The sequence below is a fragment of the Topomyia yanbarensis genome, chromosome 3 (genome assembly GCF_030247195.1).
Source record: "Topomyia yanbarensis strain Yona2022 chromosome 3, ASM3024719v1, whole genome shotgun sequence".
Classification (NCBI taxonomy): Eukaryota; Metazoa; Arthropoda; class Insecta; order Diptera; family Culicidae; genus Topomyia; species Topomyia yanbarensis.
The window spans coordinates 202,764,302-202,783,063 of NC_080672.1; the positions used below are offsets into that span (position 1 = coordinate 202,764,302).

An 18,762-nucleotide genomic window follows, 5' to 3' on the forward strand; every position below is an offset into this window, starting at 1 on the left:
TTTCGCACGGCATTACGCAAACGGCGAATCTCAGCGTTCCACCATGGAAATTTGAAATCCACCCTCCTGTTGACTCGTTTCAGTGGAACATTTAGGCGGAGTATGCCATTTGCCATAAACAGCGCGACTGCTTCGCCAAGCTCATTACAACACATTAAGTCGGTCCAGTCGACAGTGGCAATCAGTGCGGAGATTTCGTCAAAGTTGCAACGGTTAAAGTCAAAATCAAGCTCGTCAATCGAATGAAATGAATCATCTCCAGTGTTGGTACGTACATCTAGCCGCAGGACAAACGGTTTGTGGTGAGGATCGACTTTGAGAATAGCAGTCGGAGGTTCAAGCAGCTCTACGATATCCGTGTTGTTTGCGAATGCAAGATCGAGGATCCTCCCGTTCACATTCGTCAATAAGCAGATCTGGTACAGACCGCCTGCAACCATAGACTCCGTTACAGCTATTTCTTGTTCCGAAAAGGCATTAACCCTCTAGTTCCCAATACCGCCTATAGGCGGTCTCTTTAAAAATCTAAATAAAACTACTAAAACGTGATTGTATGTTGTCATCCGCACTAGTATTTCTTCCCAACGCTCACACCTTTCATACACACACATTGTTTGAATCATCGTAGCTTTCTGTTAAAGGCAATTGTAGCTCAAAGTTGAAAATTCGATGAAAACTCGAGGAAAAAAACTATTTTGTGTTTAGTGGTAATCTTTATTAAACAAATTTTAACTCTTTTTGGAAATTTTAATAAATAAAAAAATATTTTTGAGTAGCCTGTTAGTAGCATTTTACTGTAGATGTAAAGTGGTTTAGTGGAATAATTCGGAAGTTTAGCTTTTTTGGTAAAACACTTTGCCCGCCTAAAGGCGGTGTTGGGCACCTGGGTGAAAAAAAATTTCAGTCTTTTGTGATTACTACTCGTACCGAAACTAGATTTATGTGCAATTTTAGCTGAAAAGAAGCATGTTTTAAAATCTTTGGGTGAATGCTGCTGTTAGAATATGGATGTCCTTATCATTTAAATATATTTAGGGGTGTCTGGAGTAAGTTGGCGGAATCTTTTTTCTCCTTTTGTATTAGACATATGACGCTGTTTATAGTCCTGCACTTCAAGTACTGTGTAATACATACTCCCATGTACTTATGTTGCATTATATTCTGTTTCGTTCACGTTAAGCGTTAAGTTTTCGAGCATATCAGAGTGAAGAACCCATTTTAGTCGTATTTGGGAGGGTGCCTCACCATTTCATTAATTACTCGGAATACAATTGATGCAATGCGTATGAATTGGCATCAGTATCTTTGCTTTCCAATGCGTGGAACAAAGATGGCTAACGCTGCTCTAACCACCGGCTTCACATGGTTGGGGCAAAAATAGGCTCATTACCCTAGGTGAAGTTTTTCAATTTCAGAATTTTTGTTATTTAGAGCTAGTTCAAAGCTATTCCACGAATGCACAGTGGTTTTTTTTGCCAAAAACACGAGATTAATTATTTACACATAAACGGTCAAGTTTGGATCAATAATGTCTCCTGAAAGTTTTATCAGTATTCAAAACCCCCTTCTGGTTTAGTACATTGAGTGATTAATCTCCCTAAAAGTGAGATATTTTTCTTATTTTTTTAAAATGTATAGATAATGAGATCATATGTTCTGCAATATTGTAGAGCTACTTTTTGCGAACAACTTTGCTTAAGAGTCCAAAACTGTATAGTCAATACTTGTGACGTTATAGTGCCTTGTTTGTGGATAACCTCTTAAAATTATTTTTTTAATATAACTTTTTTGGTATCGTACATATGAATTTAGAATGTTCTACAAAGTTATTTGCGTCAATGCCACCCACAACTCTTTAGAGGAACGTTTTGTTCTAGCTCTTCTATCTTCGAAATTATTTAGCAATTTTTGAAAAAAATAGTGCTATTTCCAATAGCAATAACTTTTGAACGGGCAACCAGCTAAAGTTATAAACATTAGTACAACAAATGAACTACAAAATCCAATTTATTTCATTTGTCTACTGTTGTCTCCGGTGCTGTTATGGACGGTTTAGGAAGTGCTTTCCGCTGCTCAGTATGCATTTTTCATTAAGTGGAATTGTTCATCTGTTCCTCGCTGGATTCTCTTTTTACGTATGCGTGTGCAGGAAAGAAATTGAGAGAGAGAGAGAGAAAGAGAAAGAGAGAGAACAAGAGAGAGCGAAAGAAAGAGAGAGAAAGAAAGAGAGAGAGAGAGAGAGAGAGAGAGAGAGAGAAAGAGAGATTGGAGAGAACCGCTAAGCGCATAACTTCTACGAAATCGCGCAAAAATCGCCTTTAAGAAAATTCTGTGTACTTGAGTTATGAGCACCCAAAGTTTTATTATAAGTCACCAGAAAGAAATATTTTATGCATTTTTTATATTTCTTATATTTTTTTTCTATAAAAACATTTAAGTTAAATGCATTGCATTGCACATGCATGCTAGTGTCATCGTCAAAAACCTTAAGCTGCACAGCTTCATCTGATAATGGAGTCTTCTTTTTCCGCGGCCAGGCTCTTATACTTGATATGTATGGATCAGACGACTCTAAGAGCCTAAAAACATTAGTTACTGTGCGATTATGCTTGATCCACAGTATTTTGAAATAAATACAAGACTTCTTGACTATTTGCATTATTCCAGCGGCAACATCGGGCATATTATGTTCGTCAACGTTATAATATTGAAAAATTGATTGATCTAAAGTTGACCGTTTTTGTGTAAATAATTAATCGCGTGTTTTTTGGCAAAAAAACCACTGTGGAATGACTAGATTTTTCGATAGCGCGCGAAAAGAACTTTCCGTGGCCGTATATACAATATAAGTAACCACAAACAAAATTTGTTCTTTTTTGTTTGTTTACTTCGGAATTTCACCTGAATTCTCTTTTACACGATCTTCTTAAATTAAAAAATAAAACATGATAAGTGAAACCATCGCCAGCAGGCACTGGTTTCCCCTACTATAAATTAGAAGTCAATATTTAAACAACCAAAGCACTAGAGAAATTCTTCTTAGCTTGGGTAATTTGTGTTCTGATGGAGTCCAAAATATAAACCATATGAATTCGCTTATGTTGAAGTAACTAGAAGAAAAAAAGTTTTTGTTTTTTATTTGCCCAGGTGCCCAACACCGCCTTTAGGCGGTCTACTTATTTTAAGGCTTTAATGAAAAATCCATAGCTTACATGAATTATCAACATTATTTTCGTTGTTTTCATCACGAAACCCACCTACAAAATTTTTTTCAAGCCAAATAATAATTTGGGCACTAGATGGTTAATAGGTAGGTAACATTGTAGATCATTATCGAGCGACCACTGAAGGCGTGGAAGATTGTAGTCTCCAAAAACAAGAACAGTGTCGGTGCTGCCAGCATTGTCTAGAATTGTTTGAACGGCATTAGCGTGCGCGTGATACAAATCCGGATCACTATTTGGCCTGAGGTAAACACAGCTAATATACACAGATTGATTCGGGAGGGCGATACGCACGGCGATTTGCTCCAGGCGTTCAATTCCAGGCAAGCTTAGCTGCGAGCCAACGAGGTTGTTCTTCGCCGCTATTAGGACGCTACCGCCTCGACGCAGATGACTGGTTGTTGAGTTGCGGCCGCAGCGATATATTACGTAGTTCGACGAGAGCTTAGCGTTTAATATGTCTTCGCGAAGCCAGGTTTCCATAAGGACAATGACGTCGTAGTCACTAGAAGAAAGCGCTAGATGGAATTCTTGTGTTTTCGTTCTTATTCCTCGCACGTTCTGGTAGTAAACGGAAAGAAACTGCTCGGAATGTGCGACAACTTCGGGAACAGGCAATACAGGATGTGAAACAGGCGATGTAACTAGTTGGGAGGCGGGCGAAGAGCAGTGGAAGCAGTCATTGTTGCTGAGTCGGGCGCATTCGGTTTCCAAAAAACCTTTCTGGAATCCGACTTCTCTTCAAACTCACGATAAGCAATGCCAACTGGCAATCTACCGAAATGGACATGAAATTACTTCGCTTCGCGGATCTAGATCACTGATGGCCAATTAAAGATTATTTGAAGGTATTGTCCACCCACGACAATTTTGGGGCTTATTGTCCACTATTGGAAGCTTTGGGGTATATTCCAGAATTAAAGTCACATCGGTTGTTCGGTGTTGATTGCACCGATTTTCACAAACCAAGTATAAAATGGAAGGTATAACATACGGTTGGTTGCACCACTCATTAAACCCTCCTTCCCCGGAAAAGTGGTCATCTTTCAAAATTACCAAACTCACATCAGTTTCTCGAAGATGGTTGGGCCAATTTTCACAAAATTAGTCTCAAATGAAAGGGCTAATCCCCATAGATCGCTATAAAATTTCATACTTATCGGTTATATGATTCCGGAAATATAGACTACATCGTACGGTCACATATGAGCGACCGAAAATAAAAGTCGCAAGGACAGAACATGCTTCGTGAAACCCGTTTCAAATATATTAGAATATAAAAACCGGATATAAACTTCAAAAATCGGACTGGGACATTTCTTTGTAAGAGTCGGATAAAAAAACCTTCAGTAAAAGAACCGGAAAGAAACTTTTTTAGCCGACTTTTAATCCTGAACATCAAGATATACGGATGCTCCTACGAGCGATTTATTTATTTTAAAACGATTTTTTTATACTGGAGGTTCGTCTTTGCCGAGTTTTATGGGTGAACACTTTTTAAGCGATTCTTATGCTGAAGAATTTCTGTCCGATTTTTATGCTTGAAGTGTATTTCTGATTTTTATATTTTAATATGTATGAAACGGGTTTTGCGAAGCATGTTCTATCCTTGCGACTATTATTTTCGGTCGCTCATATGAAATTACCGTATAAGCTGGACCAAAAATCTGATATCTTCTGTATTTTCAAACGAAGAAAATTATCCCCGATGTTGGAAACCATTTATAACATCCAGAAAATTATCAAGTTTTCACATGAAGAAGAGAAAGATAACAAATTGTCTTTTTGGATGTGGTTTTATGGGGTCGATCATAAACCACGCGGACTCATAAGGGAGACGGGGGTCCTGCAAAAGTATATATTTGTCTACGAGGGAGGAGGGAGGTATTTGCAAAAGTCTTCGTAGGTTTTGTTTTTTGCTATTCTCATATTACTAATTACATATGAGATTTAAAGAGATTTGTGTTCAACCTGCTAGTCGATTCAATTAGATGTATTTATGTAGGTAGATCCTTCAAAGCTAGTACACTATTGTGGCAACTACTCTTTAGGCGACTACTCAACCTAGAACCCACGTCAGTTTTTGAACAAAACAACCCAATACGTGAAAAAATTCTAGGAATAACATAAAATGAATTCTTCTCCGTTGAAGATTTTGGTTGTGAAGACATACATGGACCTTTAAATGCATGAACCATTAAAGGTTCAAAAATGGTCAATGTTATGAATTGAAACCACCATGATAACAAGAAAATGTTCGATTTTTAATAATAACTGGATTGATTTTTTTTATTAATTTCGGTGGTTCAAGCAGTATGGTTAAACTTCAACAGCAAAACGTTTACTCGAGTTAATCAGTTTGAAATTTTTCTTGCAATCCTACACTGATTTCAAAATCATTAAACGTCCATTATATTTTATGTCTTGACCCGGCGCAACTCCATTCAAACCGGTTCTAGGGTAAGCAGGTCTAATACGCCCCCCTTAAGCAAAAATAGCTATATTTCACCATTCGACGCCATGATATTCTCACTAACTACTCTAATTTATTGTTATATTAGTTAGAAATTAGTACCCGTTTCATGTTTTATTAAAAACATCCTGATACAAGTACAATTAAACATTTTTCAAAAATGCCTAAATTCTAGTTTTTTCTTTCACTCAGGGCAAAATGCCCCCGGTGAAAGTGTAATATGCCCCACAACAAGAGGACGGTATGCCCCACAGCAATCGGTGAGTATGCCCCACAACAATGGGTAGGGCGTTTTGGCCGGTGATGAGCTGTTGTGAATACATGAAAAATTCTACACACACATAGTTTTAAGCCAAGCTATAAACTAAGATAGTAACTATAATATTCTAGTAAGCTACTTGAAATAGTGTTATCAAATGCGACTATTTCTAATTGGTTGTAATGCTATTGGAAAAAGTGGAAGCTTACATAAAAGTAGCTCTTTTGAAACTTTTGTGTATATTGTTGTTTTGCAACATATTAAAAATACCAAACTAACTTAGTACGTTGATTTTATGAAACGATACTGTTATCAGTCATTTTTACTTTTTAGATAATTCAGGAATCCTGGAAATCGAAGAGGGGCATTTAGCCTCGGTGGGGCGTATTATACCCTTTTACCCTACTATATAAATATTTGGAGATAAGCGTTAATACTTCGCGGTAATGCTCTTAGGCAGTACCGTCTTTACCCATGGAAACACTGGGCCACGGCCATGATGAATATGAAATCATTCAATAGGCTAAATTTCAAAAACATTTTTTGTAGGGATAACAATAGATCTGTAGCAGATCGGAACCGCACATTGCACCACCATATCCCATGCGATCAAGGTGTTTAAAGAGCATCAGAGCGGAAAAAACGTGGCACTGCATGACTATTGAACCACTTCAATCGTCAATCAGTGATGGTGATTGATGAAAATATTGTTGATTCAAAATGATGCATATCAAATATCGAATGTTGTATACTGAACCAATCGTCCTTGCTTATCATGTCATCCTATTTGTAGTAGGCGATCAAACCCAAATACATAACGCGCCAAATAGAACTTTTCATTCGTCAATAAATGCTGTACAATGTTGTTGTCAGAGGCAACTCAGCATTGAGTGAAGATCGGGTCAATATGAATGTTTTCTCATCGCAATCAATAACTTTCGTTGCTTGATGAATGAATCAAATACCATGTGTTGCAATATGTTTGGGCTTAAAAATAAGGATATTTTGGCATTAATATTTCTAGCGGATGTTTTAGTGCCATAAAGGCCCGTCACTATAGCTTTCGAAAGCTCTTCTTAAGCTTTGAAGCGTCAAAACTGTCTCAATCACTTCGATTGAATGCGGAAAATATTATGAAGCACGTGCCTCACTGCTGAATGGATAAGAATCGAAGATAGTGTGGCATACTCAGCTTGAAAAATGATCGCTTGGAATGAATGAATGGAAGGAATGTAAACAAGCAAACTTGGTTACACTCTGCATGGATTCAGATTTGTTTGCAGCTTGAAAATAGGTTACTATGGAAGGTTTTCGTCTGTACACATGTTCGTGCATCGAAACCATGGATTACTATCAGGTTTGAATGGGTGATGAGTGTTAATTTTGATGAAAATTGACTTCACTGTCGTCAATCCAACATTTTTATTCAAGTTTCAATTTATTTTTAACAATCAATGGTTTACTACACTATGTATACAACGTTTGGAAGGCGCCGAACCTTAGCCAACTAACCAGAAAACCTTGTATAGCGAGCGATCTGTGGATGGGGGAAAATATTTCGTTATAGAGTTATGGTGTCTTTGGAAGAGTTTATGTATGGCAAATAGCACTTTAGCTCGGAATTCAGGCTCACTAGTTCGGAATTCAGTCACTAGGGCGGCGCTGTTATCAACTTTTTCATGAAACTAGATAGAAATGTGGTGTCTTCGAGGAAGTTGTAGGTGCTGTCATTTTAAACATATTTTCTGAAGATGCAAACTTTGTAGGTCCTGTACGTTTTGAGATAGAGAAGGTTTTAGTTAAAACATTTACTTACAGATTATGTTTTCAAAAATGCGCGACCTGTAGGACCTACAAAGTTGTTGTCTTCAAAAGATATACTTATAATTATCTGATATACAACGTTGCTGTAGACACCATCTTTCTATCTCGTTCCATTAAAAAGTTGATAACAGCGCCGCCCTAGCGACTGAATTCCGAACTAATATGAAATGATTAAATGAAGCGCTAGATGTCACACAACAACTTTGCCAAAGACACCATAACTTTAAAACGAAAGATAAGGAAAGGATGCGCGAATTGTGGGTTTGCCCCTTTTGGACTCTAGTCACCCCTGGGGTTAGCCCCCCGAATTACGAAAATACCTGTGAATTGAAAAGTAGTATATTTAATGATCTCATTTTTTCTAGACAACATGGGTCAATGAACTACTAATAAAATAATGTATTTTTACATTAAAAATAATGTTAATTTGAAAATACGGAAGTTTTTTCCATTTCCTGTAAAAAATGCCAAATATGTGTTAGCCCCTTTTGGACGCCAGCCATTCATATCTGAGTCTGCAAATGGACAACTCCATACAGAAGCACCCAAAACTGACTTCTTGAAGTATTACGAAAACTCGACACTTTTTGGCGGATTTGGCATGTTTCATTCTGCCAAGCCAACCTTATACCGGTCACACAACCAATAATTGTTTTTCGTAGTGCATCCGCCCTATATAAAAATATAATCCATCATGAAGACAAACGTTCATGAAATCCAAAAAAAAGTTTGAAAATACCCTTTTGAAAGTGTTTACACATATCGACTCTGGCCTTACTCTTGATTTGATTAAATGAGTCACGGTAAATGTATATGCGTTTAGCGGTATTTCAAAGGCCTCGATAATTTTGTAGCGTAAATATTTTTATAAATATTTATGTCTGGTGCTTCACACAGGCTGTTCTCCTAGCTAAATTCAAAACCTCAATTTTTGGACAAATGGCGAATGCTAGGATTTGCGGCAACGTGCACTCGGCGTCTTTTATATTTCGACTGTTTTACATTCCTGCTATTGAAAATTTTTGTGCCGATCATATTGATAGATTTGAGTAATTATTTTTGTTTCGTTTTGAAAGTAATTTTCACGCGTTAACTAAGGTATTCAACACTTCTTATATCGAATAGTGAGCATGTTAATGGTTGTCTTCGAATCACCAATTTGTTGAACAGGGATACTGTTACTATTACCTGTTCACTTTCTATGCCTCTCCAAACCGATCATAACAATCGAATGCACAAAATGTCTGTCGTAATATATGAGCGACCGACATATGAGCGATCGAAAATAAAAGTCGCAAGGACAGAACATGCTTCGTGAAACCCGCTTCAAATATATTAGAATATAAAAACCGGGTATAAACTTCAAGCATAAAAATCGGACTGGGACATTTCTTTGTAAAAGTCGGATAAAAAAACTTTCAGTTCAAGAACGGGAAAGAAATATGTCCGATTCTTACAAAGTAGCCGACTTTAATCTTGAACATCAAGAGATACGGATGCTCCTACGAGCGATTTATTTATTTTAAAACGATTTTTATACTGGAGGTTCATCTTTGCCGAGTTTTATGGGTGAAAACTTTTTAAGCGATTCTTATGCTGAAGAATTTCTGTCCGATTTTTATGCTTGAAGTTTTTTCCGATTTTTATATTTTAACAAGGTTGTAAAATTTTCATTCGATAGAGTGTGATATGCTCCTATCGGCCGAATGGCATGCAATGCGAGATACACAGCAAAGTATTAGATGAACAAACATTCACGCAGAGAGAAAAGGAGAGCCGAAAATCACCTCGTTGGAACAGCAGTCTCTCAGAGAATGGATAGGTATGGTGACATCATAGGTTCATTCATATATGATTCTTTTTCACACCGTTCCGAAAATGCTGTGAGTCCACACTCGCACGAATCTTTCGTTTGTAGAATCATGAAAATGATTTTCAGAAGAATGAAACCAATTCTTTTCATGCGAATGCCGTTCGTATGCACATTCGTATGCTGTCGTTCGAGGGTACGCGTTAATGTGTGTTTGCTCAGAAGAGTTTGTCTAACAAGGAAGGTTGTATATTGACATTGCGTTCATTTTCGGATAATCTTATAATAAAACTGAAAAAGATTAAAAGTGATTTTGCTAGTTAGCAATTGGATAATTGGAACAATGGCCAAGCGGGTGTACCAAAAGGACTTGATTAAAGACGTAGTTGCTGAAGAACAGTTTGCTAGCGGTCCAAAGTTTTGTGTGCAAAGCTGGGATAGGTGATGGAAAAAAGTGTGAATATGCACAAGTGAAGTACAATGTAGGCAATTTTAAAAGGCATATTTTAAATTTTCATCCGGATGTCGCTCAGCAATTTGGGTTGTGTATCGAAGTTGAAAAAAAAAAACAAAATTTTGTAAGCTGTCCATAAACACATCTCGAAGCAAGATTATCCTCGGCACTCTGCAGATGGCTACTGGCCACAATGTTCCGCTTCGTTTCCCGGAATGGGAAGGAACAGTCACTTTGATCGGACCGCTGTGGGATGCGGTGGGGATTAAAATGTCACGTGTAAAGTTAACCAATTTAGTGAATGAAGCTGCGAACATTGGTCGCGACATATTACGCGAGAAGCTTAAAAATCAAATTGTGTCGTTGAAGATAGATTTTGCGACGCGTAAGGGTCGCGCAGTGTTCGGTGTGAACTTACAGTACGCTAACGAAGATGGAAATATAAAAATTGTCCATTTAGATGAGTATAGGAGAAAAATTCAAATGATGAATGTTAACAGCGCTACACAGTTAAGCGAGCCCCTCGGCGCCCATGCAACAAATCAACAACACTAACCGCGCCTTCCGCCTTCTCGGGGGATTGGCACGAATAAGGGTGACGTGAAAGACAGTCGAACAAGCGGGGGAAATAGTTGTCAAGTCATTTTGTGAAGAACAATCGTAAATTGTATAACCTAAACTATCACAGTTAGAAGCATTTAATAATTTTCTAGTGTGTGAGGATTAGTGAGCGGTATCGATTATTTGCAATTCTTAATTTAGTCAATTCTATTTGTGAAAAGGTGAGCTTATATTCAATTTAAGAGCTAAAACTAAACCTAAAACTTACAGCTACAGTACGGATCAAGATAGTACGGGGACAACCTAGTACGGATCTAAGAGTACAAGTACCGCCTTGAAGCTCACGTTCGCATAGAAATCAGTACAGTGCTGAACTGAGTCGTTAGGGTGAGTGGTCAGATTGTCAGCTAACAAATAGATTTGATGTATAAATTGCATATAGTGTCGCCAGATTGATCGCTCTCCGGAAAGTTTAAACACGTTGCAGGACAGTACAGTCACTAAAAGTAAGGGAATGTATGCATTATCCTATCAAACTAAAACCTTAACCATTCTAGGAATTTTATAATCATCCCATACGTTTCATCTACAATAAAGTGAAGATTGATAAAATCTGCGAGTACTCACTGCTGTCGAGCAACATCTTATAAAATTCTTTTACGAGAATTGCTTCACGGAGGAAGGATGTCATCCAGGAAAGCCAAATCCGGATCCAGCAAGAAGACGGTCGATAAGGTCACCCCAGGTGGTGACGCGGCAGTTGACGGTCACAACGTCCAAGCGACTACGACTGAGCTGCAGAAGGACGAAACGAACGCTAAGGATTCGGCGATTAAAGTGTTTGTTCATCCTCCCCCCAGCGAACAGGTAAATGATAAAGTTACCAATGAATCCAACCGGCCGGGAGCAAATCCTAAGGAAAAGGATACCGCCGAGAAAAATAAAACGAACGTAGTCAAACGTAACCCGTTCCGCCGCGTACGAAAGAATCGGGTCGGTCATTGTCAAGTGTGTGATGAGCGTGATAATAGTCGAATGGTTCAGTGTGATGGTTGCAATGAGTGGTATCATTTCTCGTGTGTGATCTGCATGAACTGCGAACACGCAAAGGATCTAACCCCTTCCCCTCTGCATACCACCAACGTAAGCAGTACCACATCCACTGTACGGTCAAAGAGCAAGGCAAGCAGCATCGGAAGTCAGGCCAAACGGAGACAAGCTTTGGAACTACAATGGTTAGAGGAGGAAAAGGAGTTGGAACGACGATATTTAGAACTCAAGTACAAGATTCTGTTAGAGGGCGGTAGCGACTGCTCGTCGATTGTTAGTGAACCCCAATCAGTATCAATGTCGAAGGTGAAGAAGTGGATAGACGACACGGATGGATACGGCGAGAAGGTTGACTGCGGATCTGAAGCCGAGGAACTAGAGAAACGTCCACCGAGGAACTCGACTGCGTCTATAGAGCACCATGCTCCAGTTCCAGATCAGCAGCGTGCGACTCAAGTTAATATCCAACTCCGACGACCCCCACAACGTGTTTCCGGCCAACAAGAGACTCGGCCAATCTTCGGCAGCTCCCATATGCGACAATCAGTCGCTCTCGCACCGGAGGCTGGATCATGGGTCGAAGCGAATGCGTTTGTACCAGGTCAGCGTTCCACCCCCGTTGGACGACCATCCCTCCCAGCGCATGGGCTCAGTGACGACACGGCTTGTGTATTGAATCGAAGTCAAATCGCCGCACGCCAGGCAGTTTCGAAGGATTTGCCGGACTTCAGTGGTAATCCGGAAGATTGGCCGCTGTTCTTCTCGATGTTTAACTCGTCGACTCAGATGTGCGGATTCTCCAATGAGGAAAATATGTTACGGTTGTGTAAGTGCTTGAAAGGAAGAGCATTGGAAGCAGTAAGATGTCGCCTGCTCCACCCATCGAACGTTGCGGGAGTCCTTTCAACTCTCAAGATGCTCTATGGACGACCGGAAGCAATCGTGCAGGCGGTTATCAAGAAGATACGATCATTGCCGTCACCGAGCATAGAGAAGTTGGAGACAGTGGTGAACTTCGCGCTAACAGTTGAGAATTTGATCGCTACCACTCAAGCGTGTGAGGTTAGTGACTTCGTCTACAATGCATCGCTGCGATACGAGTTAGTAGGGAGGTTGCCACCAACGTTGAAGCTGAGCTGGGCCAGGTTCTCAAGGAACAACCCTACTCCGAACCTATTGGATTTCAGTACGTGGCTGTACGAGACAGCAGAGGATGCAAGTGCGGTCGTAGATACCGTATTCAGCGATCAACGGTTTCGCGGTACTAAGCGGGATGGCTTCTTGAATGTTCACTCGGAAATAGACTCTAAGGATTCGAAACCAGCCAACTCTCCACAGAAACCAACCATCGTTGACACCAAGAAGTGCGTGGCGTGCAAAGGGGATTGTACGATGCTGGCCAAGTGCAAACAGTTCGTAGACCTAAGCTACGATTCGAAGTGGGCGACAGTAAGAGCTTACAAACTTTGTCGCAAATGCCTGCGTAAACACAACGGGTCATGTAGACAAGAAAAACCATGCGGAACGAATGGCTGTACATATCTGCACCATCCTCTGCTTCACGGTTACGGAAACCCTCGATCTGGTGAATCTCCTACAGCAGCCGCTGTTTACGAGAAGAGTTGCAACGTGCACCAAGTGCAGTCGGAGATCTTGTTCAGAGTAGTTCCGGTCATTTTATACGGCCCATCGAAGGTAATTCGAACCTACGCATTCCTGGACGACGGCTCAGAACTCACGCTTCTAGAACAGAGTTTAGCAGACGAGCTCGGGTTAAGGGGACCAAAGAATCCACTGTGCCTGAAGTGGACAGGCGAAACCACCAAGATCGAAAACCGATCACAAAACGTTAGTCTTCAAATCTCCAGTGTAACGAACCCGATCAAGAGGTATGATCTCTCCAGTGTACGAACGATCATAAATTTGCAGATCCGACCACAGACTCTCCTTACCTCGGAGTTGCAACAGAGATACCAGCACCTCATGGGACTACCGATTGAGTCGTATAACGAGGCCAATCCGCGAATCCTAATCGGCTTGGATAATGCCACTCTCGGATATGCAATGAAGAGTCGCGAAGGACAGTCAAATGAGCCGATTGCAGTCAAAACACGGCTCGGCTGGATTGTTTTCGGCAGCAGTGTGGGAGAGAAGAATGCTGGGCACTACGTAAACTATCATGCGCTACAAATTTGCCAGTGCAACAGAGAGACCAGTGAAGATCTTCACGAACTCGTCAAAGGTTATTTTGCCCTCGACAGCTTGGGCATATCTAAGCAAAGTAAACTACTTCTGTCACACGAGGACCAACGAGCACAGTCAATGCTGGAATCACTCACTCGGCCCGCAGACAGTCGTTTCGAATCCGGGCTTCTATGGAAGTACGATTCGGTCCGACTTCCGGATAGTGCAGCGATGGCACTGCGAAGATGGCGATGCCTAGATAACCGCATGATGAAGGATCCACTTCTGGCGGGCGAATTGAACGCGAAAATCCAGGATAATATCAACAAAGGCTACATTCGCAAGTTGTCCGCGGAAGAGCTGGAACTAAACCGCCCACGAGTTTGGTACCTTCCGATATTTCCAATCGTCAATCCGAACAAGCCGGGCAAAACGAGACTCGTATGGGATGCAGCTGCCACCGCCTTTGGAGTTTCACTCAACTCAGTTCTGTTAACAGGACCAGACCAACTGACATCTCTTCTGTCTGTGCTGATCCAGTTCCGGGAGTTTCGGACAGTGGTATGCGGCGACATCCGTGAGATGTACCACCAAGTAAGGATGCGGGAGGACGACCAGCATTGCCAACGCTTCTTCTGGAAGGCCTGCGAGACAGATATCGACCCTAGTGTCTACGTAGTGCAAGTAATGACGTTCGGCGCATGCTGCTCGCCGAGTATGGCACAATACGTAAAAAATTACAATGCAAAGAGATTCGAACAAGAACACCCAGAAGCAGTTCACGCAATCGTAAAGCAACACTACGTTGACGATATGCTTCTGAGTGTGGAATCTGAGGAGGAAGCAATACAAGTGGTTCGAGAAGTACAGACAGTGCACAGGTCAGCAGGCTTCGAAATGCGGAACTGGATCTCCAACTCACCCAGAGTTGTGTCAGCTATGAGCGAAACAGGCTCCGACGAGAAAACCCTCAGTATCGGCGACAAACACGTGTCAGAACGGGTTCTCGGAATGTGGTGGAACACCTCAACAGACTGCTTCACATATAAAATGTCACCGCGGTACGAGCAGCTACTGATCAGTGGGCAGCGACGACCGACAAAACGCGAAGTGCTTCGTACGTTAATGATGATATTCGATCCCTTAGGACTCATAGCACACTTCCTAATGCAACTAAAATCCTTGCTGCAAGAAATCTGGAGAACTTCAGTCAGCTGGGACGACCCCATCGATGAGTCGTTGTTTCAAAAGTGGTTGGCATGGCTGACAGTGTTGCCGCAGGTATCGTCTATCGAAATACCCCGATGCTACCGAACACTCACATCTGCGACGGACGGAACGGTGGTTCAACTGCACACGTTCGTCGACGCAAGCGAGAACGGTTTCGCAGCTGCAGTGTATTTGCGTTTTCAGGAAGGAGAAACCATCGAATGCAGACTGGTCGGAGCAAAGACGAGAGTCGCGCCGCTAAAGTTTCTCTCAATTCCGAAGTCCGAATTGCAAGCCGCTGTGATAGGCGTGAGATTAGCGGGAACCATTGCCAAATCGCTATCCGTCAAAATCAATCAACATTTCTTCTGGACTGACTCCAGAGATGTCCTCTGCTGGCTCAACTCGGATCACCGTAGGTATAGCCAATTCGTGGCCTTCCGTGTTAGCGAGATCCTGGAAACGACGAACGTTAACGAATGGCAGTGGGTGCCAACGAAGCTGAACGTGGCAGACGAGGGAACCAAATGGACACGAGCTCCAGATATGACTGCCTCCAGTCGATGGTTTTGCGGTCCCAATTTTCTCTGGCAACCGAAGGAAGCATGGCCTGTTTCCCCGCACTCATTTGGATCGACTAAAGAAGAGTTGCGGCCTCATCTTCTGCTTCATACCGTGCCGTTGGACCCAGTGGTTCAGCCACATGATTTCTCGGAATGGTCTTCTCTACTGCGCCGAATGGCTTATGTGACCCGTTTCGTAGACAACCTGAGGCAAGCTAAGATGAAAAAACCAAGGCAGAGTGGCCCTCTGACTCGCGACGAGCAAAGAAAGGCGAAAAATTACCTGTTTCGTCTTGCACAGCGCAGTGCGTATCCCGATGAGATAGCAGTCCTGAATGAACCCTTATCAACCACCCAGCAACGCAAGTTTATAAAAAACAACAGTTCGCTACGCAAGATGTGCGCCTTTCTTGACAAGGATGGCATTCTAAGGGCCCTCGGCCGAAACCAAGAATGTAAATTCACAGATTACGACGCCGCTAATCCGGTTATTCTTCCACGGAATCACCACATCACTAGGCTTATCGTGTCCAACGCACACAAGCAGTTTAACCACCAGAACCATGAGACGATCATCAACGAGCTTCGCCAGCGATTCCGCAGTCCACGTCTGAAGGTAACATACCGTGCAATTCGGAAGGAGTGCCAACAGTGTAAAAATAACCAGGCTGCCCCGCAACCACCTGCGATGGCCGATCTACCACTCGCTCGCCCGGCTGCCTTTGCTCGACCATTTACGTACATGGGGATAGATTATTTTGGCCCAATGACGGTATCCGTCGGACGACGCACAGAAAAACGTTGGGGGGTACTGGCAACATGTCTTACCATTCGCGCCGTACACTTAGAACTCGCTCACACACTGACGACAGATTCCTGTATCATGGCTATACGCAACATCTTCGCTAGAAGGGGAGTTCCGGCAGTGATCTACAGCGACCGTGGCACAAACTTCCAGGGCGCCAGTAAGGAGCTACAGCTAGCGCTACAGGAACTCGACGACGACCGGCTGATGCGGGAGTTCACCACGGCTCGAACGGAATGGACTTTCAATCCGCCAGTCTCTCCTCACATGGGAGGAGCATGGGAACGTCTGGTTCAGTTCGTGAAACGGAACCTAACTGTGCTGCAATCGAATGCTACGCCAACTCACGAGGTGCTCCAGAACGCGTTGGTGGAAGTTGAGAACGTTCTCAACTCGCGGCCACTCACTAGCGTCCCGCTGGAAAACGACGAATCTCCAGTGCTGACGCCCAATCACTTTCTGCTGGGTACGCAAAACGGCTTACGACCGTGGGTGCCATTCGACGACAGCTCTGCAGCTCTACGAAACAGCTGGCAACGTTCGCAGGCCATGGCCAACCGATTCTGGAAGTTGTGGGTTAGAGACTATCTTCCAACGCTTACTCGGAAACCGAAGTGGCTCACAACAGCAAAACCCATTGCAGTCGGCGACGTTGTCATCATCGTGGACCCAAATCTACGGCGAAACTGCTGGCCGAAGGGTCGAGTTATCTGCGTCAAACCTGGTGCAGATGGACAAGTGAGATGGGCGACGGTGCAGACGGCCAACGGAATCTACGAGAGGCCTGCCGTTAAACTCGCTGTCCTGAACGTAGGCGTTGAGATGAATGCTTCAGGGAGACCCTTACTGCATTCCGGGGGGAGTGTTAACAGCGCTACACAGTTAAGCGAGCCCCTCGGCGCCCATGCAACAAATCAACAACACTAACCGCGCCTTCCGCCTTCTCGGGGGATTGGCACGAATAATGTGAGGATTAGTGAGCGGTATCGATTATTTGCAATTCTTAATTTAGTCAATTCTATTTGTGAAAAGGTGAGCCTATATTCAATTTAAGAGCTACAACTAAACCTAAAACTTACAGCTACAGTACGGATCAAGATAGTACGGGGACAACCTAGTACGGATCTAAGAGTACAAGTACCGCCTTGAAGCTCACGTTCGCATAGAAATCAGTACAGTGCTGAACTGAGTCGTTAGGGTGAGTGGTTAGATTGTCAGCTAACAAATAGATTTGATGTATAAATTGCATATAGTGTCGCCAGATTGATCGCTCTCCGGAAAGTTTAAACACGTTGCAGGACAGTACAGTCACTAAAAGTAAGGGAATGTATGCATTATCCTATCAAACTAAAACCTTAATCATTCTAGGAATTTTATAATCATCCCATACGTTTCATCTACAATAAAGTGAAGATTGATAAAATCTGCGAGTACTCACTGCTGTCGAGCAACAATGAATGTATTAATTAAAGATTTGTAATGGGTTGTAAATGTTGTAAAAATACGTCGATATATGAAACTAACTTGCTTTTGAAAATTGATGAATAATTGCTATCAGAAAACGATTTCTTAGTTAATGCAACATTTGAGCAATATTTTACAAAATGTTCACTACAAAATATTGAATATTGAGTTATAGTGAATCAAGTGCAAAAACATGTATATATATTTAGATCTCTTGTTATTTTAAACTATTTTCAATAAAATGGTCGAATTCAGTAATATATATATATATATATATATATATATATATATATATATATATATATATATATATATATATATATATATATATATATATATATATATATATATATATATATATATATATATATATATATATATATATATATATATATATATATATATATATATATATATATATATATATATATATATATATATATATATATATATATATATATATATATATATATATAGAGTGATGAGCCCATTTTCGACATGTTTCTATTGTCACCCTACCCATATGAAACCGTTCGTTAGAGCAGTGTCTGCCATCTTTGTTCAACGCATTAATTCAAATGGTAGCGCAACAAGAGGGGCACTCGATACGAGTTTTTGTTGTGCTCAAGCACGAGAATTTGACTGTTTTCAGCGTATTTGTGTTACTATATTGGTTCTTAACAACGAAGCAAAGTTGTTAATGTCAATTTTTAGGAATTTCATTGATTGTAGTGCAAGAAATTAATGAATTAGGCACCCTGCGTAGTATGGTGAAAATAGGCACTTTACCCTATATATCCACTTGTAATTTGAATTAAATGTTTTTGCTATATATCCTATGCAACTGCTGCATTAAAACTAAAATTGTTCAAAAGCTGTATA

General features: G+C 41.3%; 2 protein-coding genes across 6 annotated transcripts in view; both read left to right on the plus strand.

Moving 5' to 3' along the window:
- Positions 1-18,762, plus strand: part of LOC131692272 (chromatin-remodeling ATPase INO80) — a 1,041,557-nt gene that overhangs the window by 804,257 nt on the left and 218,538 nt on the right. The gene's annotated exons all lie outside the window — the stretch shown is intronic.
- Positions 13,538-17,930, plus strand: LOC131692273 (uncharacterized). Its single transcript, XM_058979231.1, has 2 exons — positions 13,538-17,448; positions 17,498-17,930. The coding sequence occupies exon 1, from the start codon at positions 13,639-13,641 to the stop codon at positions 17,341-17,343; it is 3,705 nt and encodes a 1,234-aa protein (XP_058835214.1). The 5' UTR covers positions 13,538-13,638; the 3' UTR covers positions 17,344-17,448; positions 17,498-17,930.